This window comes from Anabrus simplex, chromosome 1, assembly GCF_040414725.1.
Source record: "Anabrus simplex isolate iqAnaSimp1 chromosome 1, ASM4041472v1, whole genome shotgun sequence".
Taxonomy (NCBI): domain Eukaryota; kingdom Metazoa; phylum Arthropoda; class Insecta; order Orthoptera; family Tettigoniidae; genus Anabrus; species Anabrus simplex.
This window is the reverse complement of record NC_090265.1, coordinates 1,485,762,065-1,485,775,958: the sequence shown is the minus strand read 5'-3', so window position 1 is coordinate 1,485,775,958 and position 13,894 is coordinate 1,485,762,065. Positions and strand designations below refer to the sequence as shown.

The following is a 13,894-nucleotide window of genomic DNA, read 5'->3' as shown; positions in this document are numbered from 1 at the left end:
CCTTTATCCATCTCGTGATGTTGTGAAATTGTCACCTGGCTGAAAAAGTGTTCAGAAAAAACGTCACATCGCGAAGATTTAACATAAAGTTACAGTTGCAGGGCAGTTGTTTTACAGTAACGATAATACTGCTGCCGAGTTTAGTGAGGAAACCCATTACACCAGCATGACAAAACTTCTCTTAAAGCAGCATTTTTAATTAGACTGCACCACAGGTACAGAGCTATTACGCAAGAACTGAAAGCAGTAACCATACAACCGATATACACAAAATTAATAATTTTCATGGGACAATGTATCAGAGCTAGAAAATACGTATCGGTTCATGTGAATGAGAGAGCTGTTTCGAATCAAGAAATGTGACTATTAATCAGTCGGTATAAAATTCAGTTTGTTTATTGTAAATTGTATTTCCAGTCTATCTTATACAAATATTACGTAGAAAGGTTGCCTTTGAAATGTGTTATAATTCATTAAACTGTGTTTAATTTTCTTGGCTGTTTAGATACACATCCTAATCCTTAATCGTGTACCGTAAGCCTGCATGTTGATAAATTGGAGATGTGTGGATATCTACACATGCTTGTGATACAACAATTATTGATTTAATTATTTTCAACAATTTATCACTTTAAGAAAAACGAATTGTTAGGTATTTTGTTTCTTCTATTCAACAATATATCACTTTAAGAAAAAACGAATTGTTAGGTATTTTGTTTCTTCTATTCAACAATATATCACTTTAAGAAAAAACGAATTGTTAGGTATTTTGTTTCTTCTATTTTATGTTATAGTACATTTCAATTCTGTAGGGAATCTCTGCTTAACGAAAACGTATACGCATAAAATACTTACGCTCTGCATCCGATATTTTCATCAACTCAAATAATCTCCAACTGTTATACCTAATGAATAAGATCTATGTGAAAATGTATTACTTTGCCGCTCTCTTCCGCACTCCCTTCGACAGCGCTCCGCCTACTGAGGTACATTTAAGACATGGCGGCCACCAGTTCATCTTTCTTCAAAGATGGAAGCGTGATAGCCACTTTATGTGTTATATTCTGGCTCGTTGATCACGACTCACACCTATATGCTTTCGCTGGCATCTACGGAGAAGAGTTAGGTCACGATGTCCTTGTAAAATACGTAGGCAGACGTCTGTGGTCCTTCACTGTGTATTCCCTCGTGACATGTTAATCGGCACATATACCATTAGCTGTTCGTACAACATGTATACCACATCGTGATGCATTTGCAGGTTTGTAATGGTGCAGTGTATGCAGTTGTCACAGCCCATTAGATACTATAGCGTTAAACGATTAATACTAGTAGTTACACCCTTCATTATGGCTAATGGCTGATTTCGTTTATTTTTATCCCCTTGACTCAGCGATTTAGCAGACATGAAAGCAAGGGGAACGGTTAGGAATTATTATTAATAATTCATTTATTATTATTTTAATGGATTAAACCGGCAAATTTCTGAACTAAGTCGTAGCGTGGAGTTACCCACCATACATTACTAATTCAGAGATAATTACACGGGTAAAATGTACCACCTATCTAATCTATCTATAATAAAATTGCTGTCTATACATTGGTCATAATTTAAAACGAACGGTATTTCTGCATTGGTCCTGTCCATAGTAAGAACTCGAATGCAAGCTTACAGCTGTGCGCTCCTGACCTATCCAGTCGGTACTAGTGTAATATGTATCACAGTCCATTTGTAAGTGCTCTGGTAATAATATATTTTTAGTCTACAGACTATAGTTTATCGTGGATAATAATAATATTAATAATAATAATAATAATAATAATAATAATAATAATAATAATAATAATAATAATAATAATATATTAATTAGAAATTAACATGAAGGAAGTTGAGATAAGCATTAATCTATATTTATATATAGGCCTAAACCTCAGCAAATCAGATGAAGAGGTATGAAGAGGGGTGAAGTCATAGGGAAGAGCGCAAAGGAGCGGGGGCTTGGTTCGGCATTGCTGACCGAACCCAAAGGGTTTGAGATATTGTTTACTTCTTTGAAAACCTTATTGTATGTGGGAAAGGCGAGAAACCGCCAAAAACATAACCTCCGTGCATATGTGTTGGCTGCTGCAGGCCTGTTTCATATTAAAAACAGAAATTGATCTGATGTTGAGTTCATCTTTACCATCCGCAACGTCTCTATGTTTTTGGCCTTCTCATTTGTCTACGCTGAGTTATCACTTAACAGTATTGTCGGCAAGAACGCTGTCTGTAGTGTAGAATGGTGCCTTCGCGATGAAATTGTTGACGTTTTAAAGGTAGACCAGCTGGTAATGGTGGTGACAGTAACAGTCCTTAGAATTCCCACAACCTATATCACAATAACTCCGGGTCAGCAGAGCATACTTAAATGTAAATCTACCAATTGATAACTGTACAAAAAATAAACTCTACTGGTGTCGAGAATCAGAAGAGAAAATAATGCACTTAATTTCTTTTCTGACAATTTGCTTGACGTCGCACCGACACAGATAGGTCTTATGGCGACGATGGGATAGTAAAGGCCTAGGCGCTGGAAGGAAGCGGCCGTGGCCTTAATTAAGGTACAGCCCCGGCACTTCCCTGGTGTTAAAATGGCAAACCACGGAAAACCATCTTCAGGGCTGCCGACAGTGGGGTTCGAACCCTCTATCTCCCGGATGCAAGCTCACAGCTGCGCGGCCCTAACCGCACGGCCAACGTGCGTGGTAATAATGCACATAAGTCTATTTCATGTTTCAACTCTGGTTTATGACGAAATATATTCTACTACAGCAGGAAATACTCTTCTTAATCGTGGCATTTCAGAAGTATTAAAGAGGCCACTTAAAGTTTCGTGTAGAATGTTTAAATTATGATTTAATTCGTGTGGGAAAAGGGTCATTACAAGTGTCATACAGACGCAAACATGGTTCTACAGACACTCGGTATTAATCTTCTTTAGAGTCTATCTGCAGAAGACAGAGCAATTACTGTATTTTAAAGTGGAAAACCATTTTAATGCAGTCTTGATTTGTAACTTTGTGGAGTGGAGTCTTCATGTTGAGTAGCAATGTTCTGCTAGTTTTGGGCCCACATTTTACAGCCCCCTTTTACCCAAGTTGAGCAGAATGAATACGAGCTTCCGTATAATATTACTATTATTTTGGAGTGACATTCAGAAGTGTACGTTCCATGCATACAAATTACACAATTGAAACCCAAGTTTACTCATTACAACCCCAGAAAGAAGGAACTTCTTCCTTACCATCTGCATAAAGGACAAAGTTTTAAGAAAGTAGTCGTAAGGTAATGCCTCAATGCTTTCAGGCACGTGCCTTTGACTCTGTCAACAGAGATAAGCGGAGTGGGAGGAGTCTTCCCTTTTTGGTGCGGTAATTGAAATTTTCCTTACCATGAAGATAATAGCACGGAAGGAATAAGGATCTAAGTAGTGGGTAGAGGGCTTATATCTTACAATGAGCTTCACATTCTGGCACGTAACCTCGCTGGCAGATAGATGCCATCTATCACAAGACCGGAGAATATCTCTAATTAGTGCCTATAAGGGAAGATCAAATTAAAAAGGGAAATGGTGCAAACTATTTAATGGAGCCTTAATGTGTGCTGTTACGAGATTATATAATGACGGCCATCTCCCTTCACAACAATAAAAGTGAACGTTAAAGTAATAATTGCTTCGATATCTCTGGGAATTTTCGGCCTGTATGAAGTAGAAGACTGACAAGGAAACCCTTCCATCTGTAAGTCTATAATCTGATTGAGATTTGGTACAACGACTTTCGTAGGAATGCTTTATTCAGCTATATCGAAACTAGATGCCCAGTGGTGTACTTGGCACCTGTAGGGGTGTCAAAGCACCGCATAGACAGGAGTGAGCGGCGGGAAGCAGATAGAGGCTTGGACACTACTGTGCAACAAAGTCGCAAAGTACTACACATAGGACAGCAGGGACAAGACTTGACAACGATGAATACAAAGGCCTCGGCTCAGTGTACACCGTCCACCCACACAGCTCCGAATGCATTCACCAGCGACTGCTGCAGCACGAAGTAAGAGGTCCTACACCATTCGATGATTTGAGAACAGCTGATGGAATGGTCAGCAAAACTTAAAAGAGGCTTGCCGACTTAGAGGATGTCTGGTAAATGGCAATCACTAAAATAAAGCGTTGAAAGAAGCAGCTGCATCTTTGTCTCCTAAGATCATGAGGAACCTATTTGCTCATATGATGCAGACATGCTCCATGTCAAGTCCGAAGTCTTTATGGATGAACCATAGGGAGAGCCGGTATAGAGAGCACGAGGTCAACAGCAGAATATGGAGTTTGACTACAATGAGGAAATCTTCAATAAAGTTCTTATCTACATTGAGGATTATACTGTCGTCACCGGAAAACCAAGTGACCGGAATTTTTCACCGCTATATGCAGGATTGGCGTTCATTAAGATGGTTAAAACTAAAATAAAAATATTAAGTATAAACCTCCGTTAGATAATCAAGCAGTATATTTATATGATTTTGTGCGGTAGTAGGTACAATAATGACACTGCAAGTAATTACACATTTACCGGGTGAGTTGGCCGTGAGCCTAGAGGCGCGTGGATTTGAGCTTGCATTCGGGAGATAATGGGTTCGAACCCAATTGTCGGTAGCCCCGAAGATGGTTTTCTATGTTTTCCCATTTTCACACCGGGGAAATGCTGGAGCTGTACCTTAATTAAGGTCACGGCCGCTTCCTTCCCACCTTCCCGCCTTTCCTATTCCATCGTCGCGATAAGACCTATCTGTGTCGGTGCGACGTAAAGCAAAAATTGTAAAAAAAAAAAAAAAAAAAAAAAAAAAAAGGACAGGGCAAGTCACACTGTGCTGTGTTGGCGGGAGGGAAGCTATGACTCACCGCCCTCTGCCGACAGTTTCTGGAGTGCGTCGCGCAGTGCCATGGTAATGTTACGTATGTATTTCTCGAGTACAGGTCTCCATGCTTCCCTCATAAGTCGAGCATAGTAGTCATTTACAGGCGCAATACCCCTCGCCTTGTTAAAGAGGATTTGATGGTCTGTATTGTAGAAGTATTCTTGTTATGGCGGACTGGCTTATAGCATTTCCTGTGGAAGATGAAAGAGTGGTATTCTTAACTGATCGGACGTGTTCTTTCAACCTGATCCTAATAAGCCTTTTTTTGTCATACCAATATATGAGCGACCGCAACCACATGGAACTTCGTAGTTGCCAGATGTTTAAAAAGGTGTTATTCTTTGACTGGTCGAAACAAGGATTTGAGCTTCCGATCTGTGATGAAAACTGGACTTATGTTGTACTATCTAAGATGCGGCCAATTCTGTAAGTTATACAGTACCTGCGTCGTAAGAGAGAAATACCTCATTCTTGTTTTTAATGAAAGCCAATGAAACTTAGCTGAAAGCTCGGTTTTTATTATTTTTAAAGACGTGTTGACTATCAATACAGTTCATCCGAAAGTTCTACACAGAAAAAATCATTTTTTGCTTTGCTTTTTAATAATATGGTCTTTTATGTTGTTCTAGTGCCACTCGTACCACCCTCCAACACGGTAACCTAAGCATTCAAAGTTTCAATATAATTAAAAATAACGTAATTTCATGTGTTTTAGGCAATGCACGTATTATGTGTTAATAAACATAATGTTTCCGTCATTTAGCCGTTAAATGAATGCTTTAAAAATCATGTAGCGGTTTAATTAATAAACGCGAGCGAAGCCGCCGGTACCTGCTAGTATTAAGATGAAATGAAGAACAAAAACTGGGGCAAATAATCGTGTTTACTTAAGAAAATAATATTAAAATGTCGGGGAAAAAGCAGCAGTATCAATCACATCTCCTCTAATAATTACAGTTCTTGCGTTGGCATCTGTGTTTATAGATATCCTTAATCTTTTTACTGTTATTATTATTAGTATTATCATTTATGTTTGGCTTTACTGTACAGTACTTCGTGAACCTGGACCTATTCTACGGTTTTCCGCCAGTTATCTGGATATTGTGTCATTACTTTACAATTCCTGCAAGTAATTTTCCGTTATTCATCCATTTCCTATCAACTCCATCTAGCCGCGTGGTTATCGGTCGACCTCGTGCTTTTGTCCACCAGAATTTCCACTGAACAATTTTACAGGCACATCGGTAATATTTATCCACACCACATGCCAAGCCCAACTTAGTCTTGTTGTGTGTACTACTATTCTTCTGATGGTTGGATCTTTACAGATAGAAAACAGCTCATTATGCATTGTCTTTTCGATCTTCTTCTTTCACAGTGGCGGCCTATGTTTCAGACGAGTAACTTTCTCTGAAGAGGGTCCAACATCTCACTGTTCCTTGCTGTTAGTACAGCTAGTAAAGTCTCCGATTAAGAGGATAGCAGCTAGCACCACATAAAGTTTAAGACTGTAAATTACAGTAGGATAATAATGAAGGTTGAAAAGGCAAAATATGTTACTAAAGTAAATGTATATTTTGCCATGGGCGTCGTTAGGGAATGGGAGGACAGGTAGATCGTGTCCTGTCAAATAGTTTCCTGTGTCGCATTTTATGCCAATGTTTTGTTTATTCTAATAATAATGTTACTGGTCTTACGTTCCACTAACTACATTTTTATGGTTTTCGGAGACGCCGCGGTGCCTGTACCTTGTCCAGCAGGAATTCCTTTACGTGCCAGTAAATCTACGGACACGGGTCTGATGTATCTGAGGACCTTCAAATACCATCGGAGTGAGCCAGGATCGAACCTGCCAAGTTGGGTTCAGAAGGCCAGTGCTCTACTGCCTGGGCTACTCAGCCCAGTTCTGTTTTTTCTACAATGTCTAATACAGTTTGGATGAATTACAGTAAGGATAACGGAGTGGCTGCTTTCTGTGGGATGAGTCCAGTGTCAAACATGAGTACTCATCTTCGATTGTTGTTGGTTTTACCGAATTCTAGCTGTGAAGCAAAAAGGTGTTTTAATGCACTTCGCCATTTAAAAACGTATTCGCTTTCTACAGTGATTCAAAAGAGACTAAATTACTGCAGCAATTTGTTGTAAACGACAAGACCACTAAGACAGTGTTGACAACAGAAAAGGTGGCCTCAATTTTTGTTTCAAAGATCGCCCAAGTTGGCATATTCGATCCTGCCTCAATCATGTAGTATTTGAAGGTAGTTAGTGGGATGTAAAACCAATAACATTATTATTGTTTCGATGAATCATACGCATAGAAGAAAGTACTGGCCACTATGACTACTGTCAGATGGTGTGATTTGGGGATCACTTATTGGAAAGTCAATTTGGTAGTGTTGAATCAAATGTGTGTTACGTAATCAGAAATGGTTATCTCATATGTTTATACTTTCAGCTTGAACAGTCGGGTTTGCAGAGTGGTGGTAGTGATTATTGTTTTAAGAGGAAGTAGAACTAGGCCAACTATCCTCTACTTAACACTAATCAGAAGAGAAAACGGAAGGGATCCGACACTTCGAAAAATGAAGGTATCGGCCAAAGGAAGACGAGGGCCACGAAGAGCGCGAAAATGAAAGAATCCCTAGGCCTGAGAAACCTAAAACCGTCGCGGTCAGAAAAGAACAAAAGTTGACCAAGGGAGGTCGGATATGGTAGATGAAATTGAGGAGCCTGGCACAAGTGGAAGCAATTCCAGGACTCAGCTAAGGGCACCGTGGTCGCCAACCCACGCTTCCAAGTTGAGAGCCCCTAGGTCCCCTTTTAGTCGCCTTTTACGACAGGCAAGGGATGCCATTTGTCGGGTTTACTGAACCAGTACTGTAGGCCGATGTAGCATGCTTATGAACAATCGCTTCATTCCAGCAGTTCCTTAATTTTTATTTAAAAAACTATACCTATATACTATAGCTATTATAGCGAACGGCGCCGGTGCATTTCATCAAGACATTCTGATGGATATCTTCTAGAACTTATTTCTTGAAAAAACTTACCCAGAGTCGCTATTTTTGGAGGAAGTGTTGATGGAAATATCAAACTGACAAATACCAAACCACAAATTAAGGGATGAAGATCAGGGGATGATCAGATACGTGAGCACTTTGGAAGTCATCTCGAACTACAGCGGCGCTTCAAGTTGACATCCGCTATCAGATAATACGAGAAGCAAACACGCCGTCACGTCAAGAGGGGTGTTGGTTGACATAAGCTACGTATCAGCAATCTCAGTACATCAAATCACGAGATCAAATCACACAAGTTTGCTCAGTTGAAGAGGCTACTGTGTACATCTGGACAGGGATATTTCTAACAAACACAACGATGTAATTCTTAAGGTGACAATACAGGACCACGAGTTGTACAATAAAAGTCCCTACTACCCCGACAGACAAAAGACTCATTCCTTTACAAATTATTTCTCCCAGATGGTATAATGAAACGGTTTAGGATTAGGCGTTAGGAACAAATCACTGAAATGGAACGATTACTTTCGGTGATTCCACATTATATGTATTATAATGAAATGAAATGGCGTATGGCTTTTAGTGTCGGGAGTGTCCGAGGACAAGTTAGGCTCGTCAGATGCAGATCTTTTGATTTGACTCCCGTAGGCGACCTGCGCGTCGTGATGAGGATGAAATGATGATGACGACAACACATACACCCAGCCCCCGTCTCAGCGAAATTAACCAATTACGGTTAAAATTTCCGACCCCGCCAGGAATCGAACCCAGGACTCCTGCGGCCAAAGGCCAGCACGCTAACCATTTAGCCATGGAGCCGGACGAAAGAATGTAATGTAATCGTAAAGTTTACAGAGGACCAACAGAGTAGTTCACATGGTAATGCGATCATCTCTTGAGCTCGATGATGGGGCGTAGAAAAGAGACGAGTTGTTTGGTTTTCAAAAGTGCTTAAATGTAGGAGGCCCATGTCAGCAGAAGTATTATCAACTTAAAGAATCCCTTTTTAAGACAAAATTCAACATACTTTCAGGAATCAGACTAAAAGAGGTGATAACTGGACAATTTCTCAGCCACATTCGCGGAAAGGAACAGTGCTTTTCGGTTTCTGTGAGTTGTGAGACACTGTTCAAATGTGAGCGCTGCGTACTTTTCTTCTTTTCTATTCTTTTTTCACCATTTGCTTTACGTCGCACCGGCAGAGATAGAACTTATGGCGACGATTGTACAGGAAGAAGCTACGAGCGGGAAGAAATCGGCCGTATCCTTAATTAAGATACAGTCCCAACATTTTCCTGGGGGTGAAAATAGGAAACTACGGAAAACCATATTCAGGGCTGCCGACAGTGGGGTTCGAACTCACATCTCCCGAATGCGAGCTGGCAGCTACGTGACATTAACCACGCTGTCACTCTGCTCGGTAGAGCTCTGTATTATATGATTTACTGGATCATTGAATAGTAACTTTCAGGGAAGCTTCTGGTACTCCGGTGTTATAAGACTATAAAACCATCGGCAGTACAAGAAAGTTAAACGTATATTACTATTTGTCATCACAAACAGAATTTCATCTGACGTACGATCATGAGGTCTTGGATTTCTGGTTCTTCGGTCATGTCAATTGAACTAGTGCCGGATGTCCGATGGCTTAAATTTTTGAAAGCGTAATTGAATTGTCATACTCTAGTGTCAAAATTGCCACGCTTTTCACTATTTGTAGGCCAAAGTTTGAAGTTTTGAAGTTTGGTTTGAAGTCGCTGGGAACGACTTGACCTCTTTTCACAAGCATGCTCTATTCTAAGGCATCTTTGAGGACAGGGTATATATGATAAATAATCCGCTTAAGCTCGAACAGCCAAAGTTTTACAAAGAACTGATCCATACCTGTTGGGCATATTCCCAATATTTTAGTCCCTAATTAGAAAGATTTAAAATAAAATATTATACTGTACTAATAATCCGACTTAGTCAACAACTAGGGAGATCATTGTACTTACTGTCGAGCCAGTTGGAGTCGTACTTGAGCGTACGTTTAAAGGTGTACTCGCTGCGACCCGTTGTTAAGTTGTGCAGGTCGCTTCGGAAGATGACGGCGTCAGCCTTGGTAAACTCAGCGTTCGTGCCGCTGTAGAGTCCTGGCAGATCACCAGGATTACCCCGCTCCACCCACACTGCTGTTGAGTTGTCTGCAGGGTCGTAAGGACACTTGGCGATTCCTAGTCCCACTCCAGGGACGAACTCCTTACGCATTAGGTGCGTCAGGTTAGACTAAAAAAGAAAAGAAAAAACATATGAAATGTAGGCTAAGTCACTGAGCGCTGGAAATGTTTGGAACCATTTATACTGAAAAACAAATTTGAATTCCTAGAAGTCACTAACTAAAAGAAAAAAAGTAAGGTGAAAAGTACTTTCGTAAGTACCAAAGTATCATATTAATCATATGTAATCTCACTTAGTGATGAGAAACATTTAATGTCTCTAGAATAAAATGAAAAATAAGAAATTATGATAATATCATTTTCTTCGCAAGCTTTGATATAATTCCAGCACAGTGCGAAGAAAATATCAACGATTTCCTTAAGAATAGCGTTCTGTGAAGTATTCGTCACTTCACTGATTACTTGCTGAGAAAGTAATCTGTAAATAGGATTGAGTAAAATGTTTCTCAGGTAAACGTAATTCAGCCCAGTTACTTTTTTTTCTTGAACTTTCTCCTTCACTGCAGCATCTAGGACGAAAATGACTGATAATATGTAGGCCTTCAATGGAGGTAAAACACTTTGTTATGATGTTTTGACGTTTTTATAACAATTTGTTTTACGTCGCTGCGACACAGACAGATCTTGTGGCGACGATGGGATAGGAAAGGCCTAGTAGTGGGAAGGAAGGGGCCGTGCCATTATTTCAGATGTGAAAATGGAAAATCAAGGAAAAACATCTTCAGGGCTGCCGACAGTGTGGCTCAAACCCACTATCTCCCGCATGCAAACTCACAGCTGCGCGCCCCTAACCCATCGTCGCTATAAGACCTATCTGTGTCTGTGCGACGTAAAACAAATTGTAAAGAAGTCTATTACATTTATTTTTACTTCACTTATCTTTCCTCACCCAACGCCTTCGCTTTTCCATGACCAACCAGTGGGGCTGACATATTAGAGCTCTGACATTCAAAGACATATGGCGGGTTCAAACCCAGCTCAGTCTGGATGTATTTGAAGGTTAGTATTTTTTATCAATATTTTGTGATCACTTAAAGCATATCATGTAGGGTAAAGGCTAGCTTATAGTTTTGTTACTGTCAATGAGTGTTGAAAATATTAATTTTACTTCAAAACGCTTTTGTTGGTCATTGTTATTGTGAATAATACTGCGAAGATATTCTCATCAACATATTGATCTGTCATTTATGTTGAATGCAATAAAATATTGGTACACTGCAATCTTTATTCTTTTACGCATGATTAATGAAAATGAATAACCTAAATTTATTTTACTTCGTTATATTTTTATAATCTACTTTATCTTCAAAACAGTACAGCGGTGGTATCTTAAATTTGATGCAATTACGTTTGTACTTTATTTTCACATAAGCAATGCAACATAAAAATGTCGATGTCTTGTACTGAACACGAAATCTTGACGTTTATGAACAGTTATGTCAGCTATCCTGCCATGGCACAATTGAATTTAATAAAATGTATTTCAGCTCCTACAGTCTTGGTAAGACCCCGAATACATTGCAAAGCTGCCTGGGAAAACTCCAGGTATTTTAATTTATTTAACAGTCAATAACTTTTGGAGGCAATATAAGGGTGCATAAACTCCTCGAATTTTTCAGATGAAAGCAATGAGGTTTTCGCATTTAAATAGCTTTTCTTTTCAAATTCAAAACTCATTATAAATTGGTTTACAGGTCTTGAAAAATCAAAACACAAATTCAAAGGCCTTAATGAACATTTTTTATTGTATTACTTTGAAAAATCACCTCCAATATGTTATATTTACCTATCATACATATTATTTTTAAAATGTTCAATGATGGATTTTATTGGCTAATTGGCTATTTTACTGGCTAATCTGGAAGTCAATTTATGTGGTATTTCCTTAATATTAGATCATTATTCATGAACAATATGGTAGTGAGCGATGAGAACTTGTTGTCTAACGAGGTTGTAAATCAAGAATTTTGCACAATAATGCTGTGTTCAGTATCTAAACATGTCCTGTAAAGGATAATCACAATAATCTCTTAACCTGCTCAGTTTGGCGCATTATAGCGGACAATTTGGCTCTTCTCAGTGTAATCCTGTCAGAACCTGTGATTACCAGCCAGTCAATTAGACAAGAAAAGAGTAGCCTGTAATAACACAGAACATAAAGCAGCTGACCCTGCCTGGAGCCCGATAACACAATGAGGCCCTGCTGCGGCTCCCAAGCCCTCACTAGCCGCCACTAGTACGCACTTTGGAATATTTTTGGCGAGCGTACATACCAGTAGAGAGTGTCAATATAAGGTTGACAATGAATATGACATCTGCACAGCGGGTGCGCGCGACCAACCAATGCCACCAACAGAACACACTCTGTCAGTTTGAAGCAGACGCGAGAACATTGCAGTTAACAAAAACAGCGAGATGTCAACCAACAGTGGTGGCATACCATGGGGTTAAACAAGGTTGTCATTGTAAAATTTTACGTGCATAATTCTTTCTACTAACAGTGCACGGCAGGGAAGGTTTTCAAAAGTGATAAGTTGTAATCTCCAGCAGTAACTCCCGGAAAAAGAAAAGAAGAAAGAAAAGGAAAGGAAAACGAAAGAAAAGAGGAGAGAAAAGGAAAAAGTGAAAACAGTGAACAATACTGACCTTCCTTAATTAGCGTTATCAATATTATAAAGTGGCATGCTTTTCATGCTCCGCTTATCCTGAGCTAACCTCTTCATTCCTACATAATTATTATGTCTTCCATAGGCTATCCTATATCTCTAATTTTCTCTGCCTGTGTTATATTCAAGTCTTGGCCTCCCTTTACCATTTTTTCCTCTACACGTTTTAATAATACCAACTGAATAAGTTCTAGGTAAAAAATGAAATTGCGTATGGCTTTTAGTGCCGGGAGTGTCCGAGGACAAGTTCGGCTCGCCAGATGCAGGTCTTTTGATTTGACTCCCGTAGGCGACCTGCGCGTCGTGATGAGGATGAAATTATGATGAAGACGGCACATACACCCAGCCCCTGGGCCAGCGAAATTAACCAATTATGGTTAAAATTCCCGACCCTGCCTGGAATCGAACCCGGGACCCCTGTGATCAAAGGCCAGCACGCTAACCATTTCGCCATGGAATCGGACAGTTCTAGGTGTTTCTATGTGATACCTAACTATCTCTTTTGAGCAATTTCGCCAACCTGCCTAATCACCAGTTTTATTCAGTATCTCTTCATTTGTGATTTGATCTACCCATTCTACCGGCAATGTTCTTCTGTTACCCCACATGTCAAAGGGTTCTATTTTCTTATATTCTGCACCAGAAATTGTCCATGGTTCACTTCTATACAAGGTCATGCTCTGCGCACAAATCTTCTGAAACATATTTATATTTGTCGCTACAGCAATCACCATAAGCCCAGTAAACTGATGATGATGATGATGATGATGATGCTTGTTGTTTAAAGGGACCTAAGATAGAAGGTCATCGGCCCCAAGCCCAGTAAACTAACGGTAAAGATGATTGGTATTGATGTAAGTGGCTGAACTTACAGGCATTAGACTTATTTATTTATTTTTATTTTTTTATATATTTTTTGAACCTCAGTCCGCACTTACGCCAGCTGAGTATAGATATTATCACCGAATTCATCCTGAGCATGACCGGATATTCCAATTGTTCCAGCATATCCATCAATTACGTGCTCGTGAATTT

The 13,894-nt window shown here is 39.6% G+C and overlaps 1 protein-coding gene across 1 annotated transcript in view; it reads right to left on the bottom strand.

Annotated features, from left to right (window-relative positions):
- Sema2a (Semaphorin 2a) overlaps positions 1 to 13,894 on the bottom strand; it is a 489,426-nt gene that overhangs the window by 87,884 nt on the left and 387,648 nt on the right. Inside the window, exon 5 of the mRNA XM_067153247.2 lies at positions 9,972 to 10,242. Within this exon, the coding sequence (XP_067009348.1) occupies positions 9,972 to 10,242 (271 nt within the window). The remainder of the gene's footprint in view (positions 1 to 9,971; positions 10,243 to 13,894) is intronic.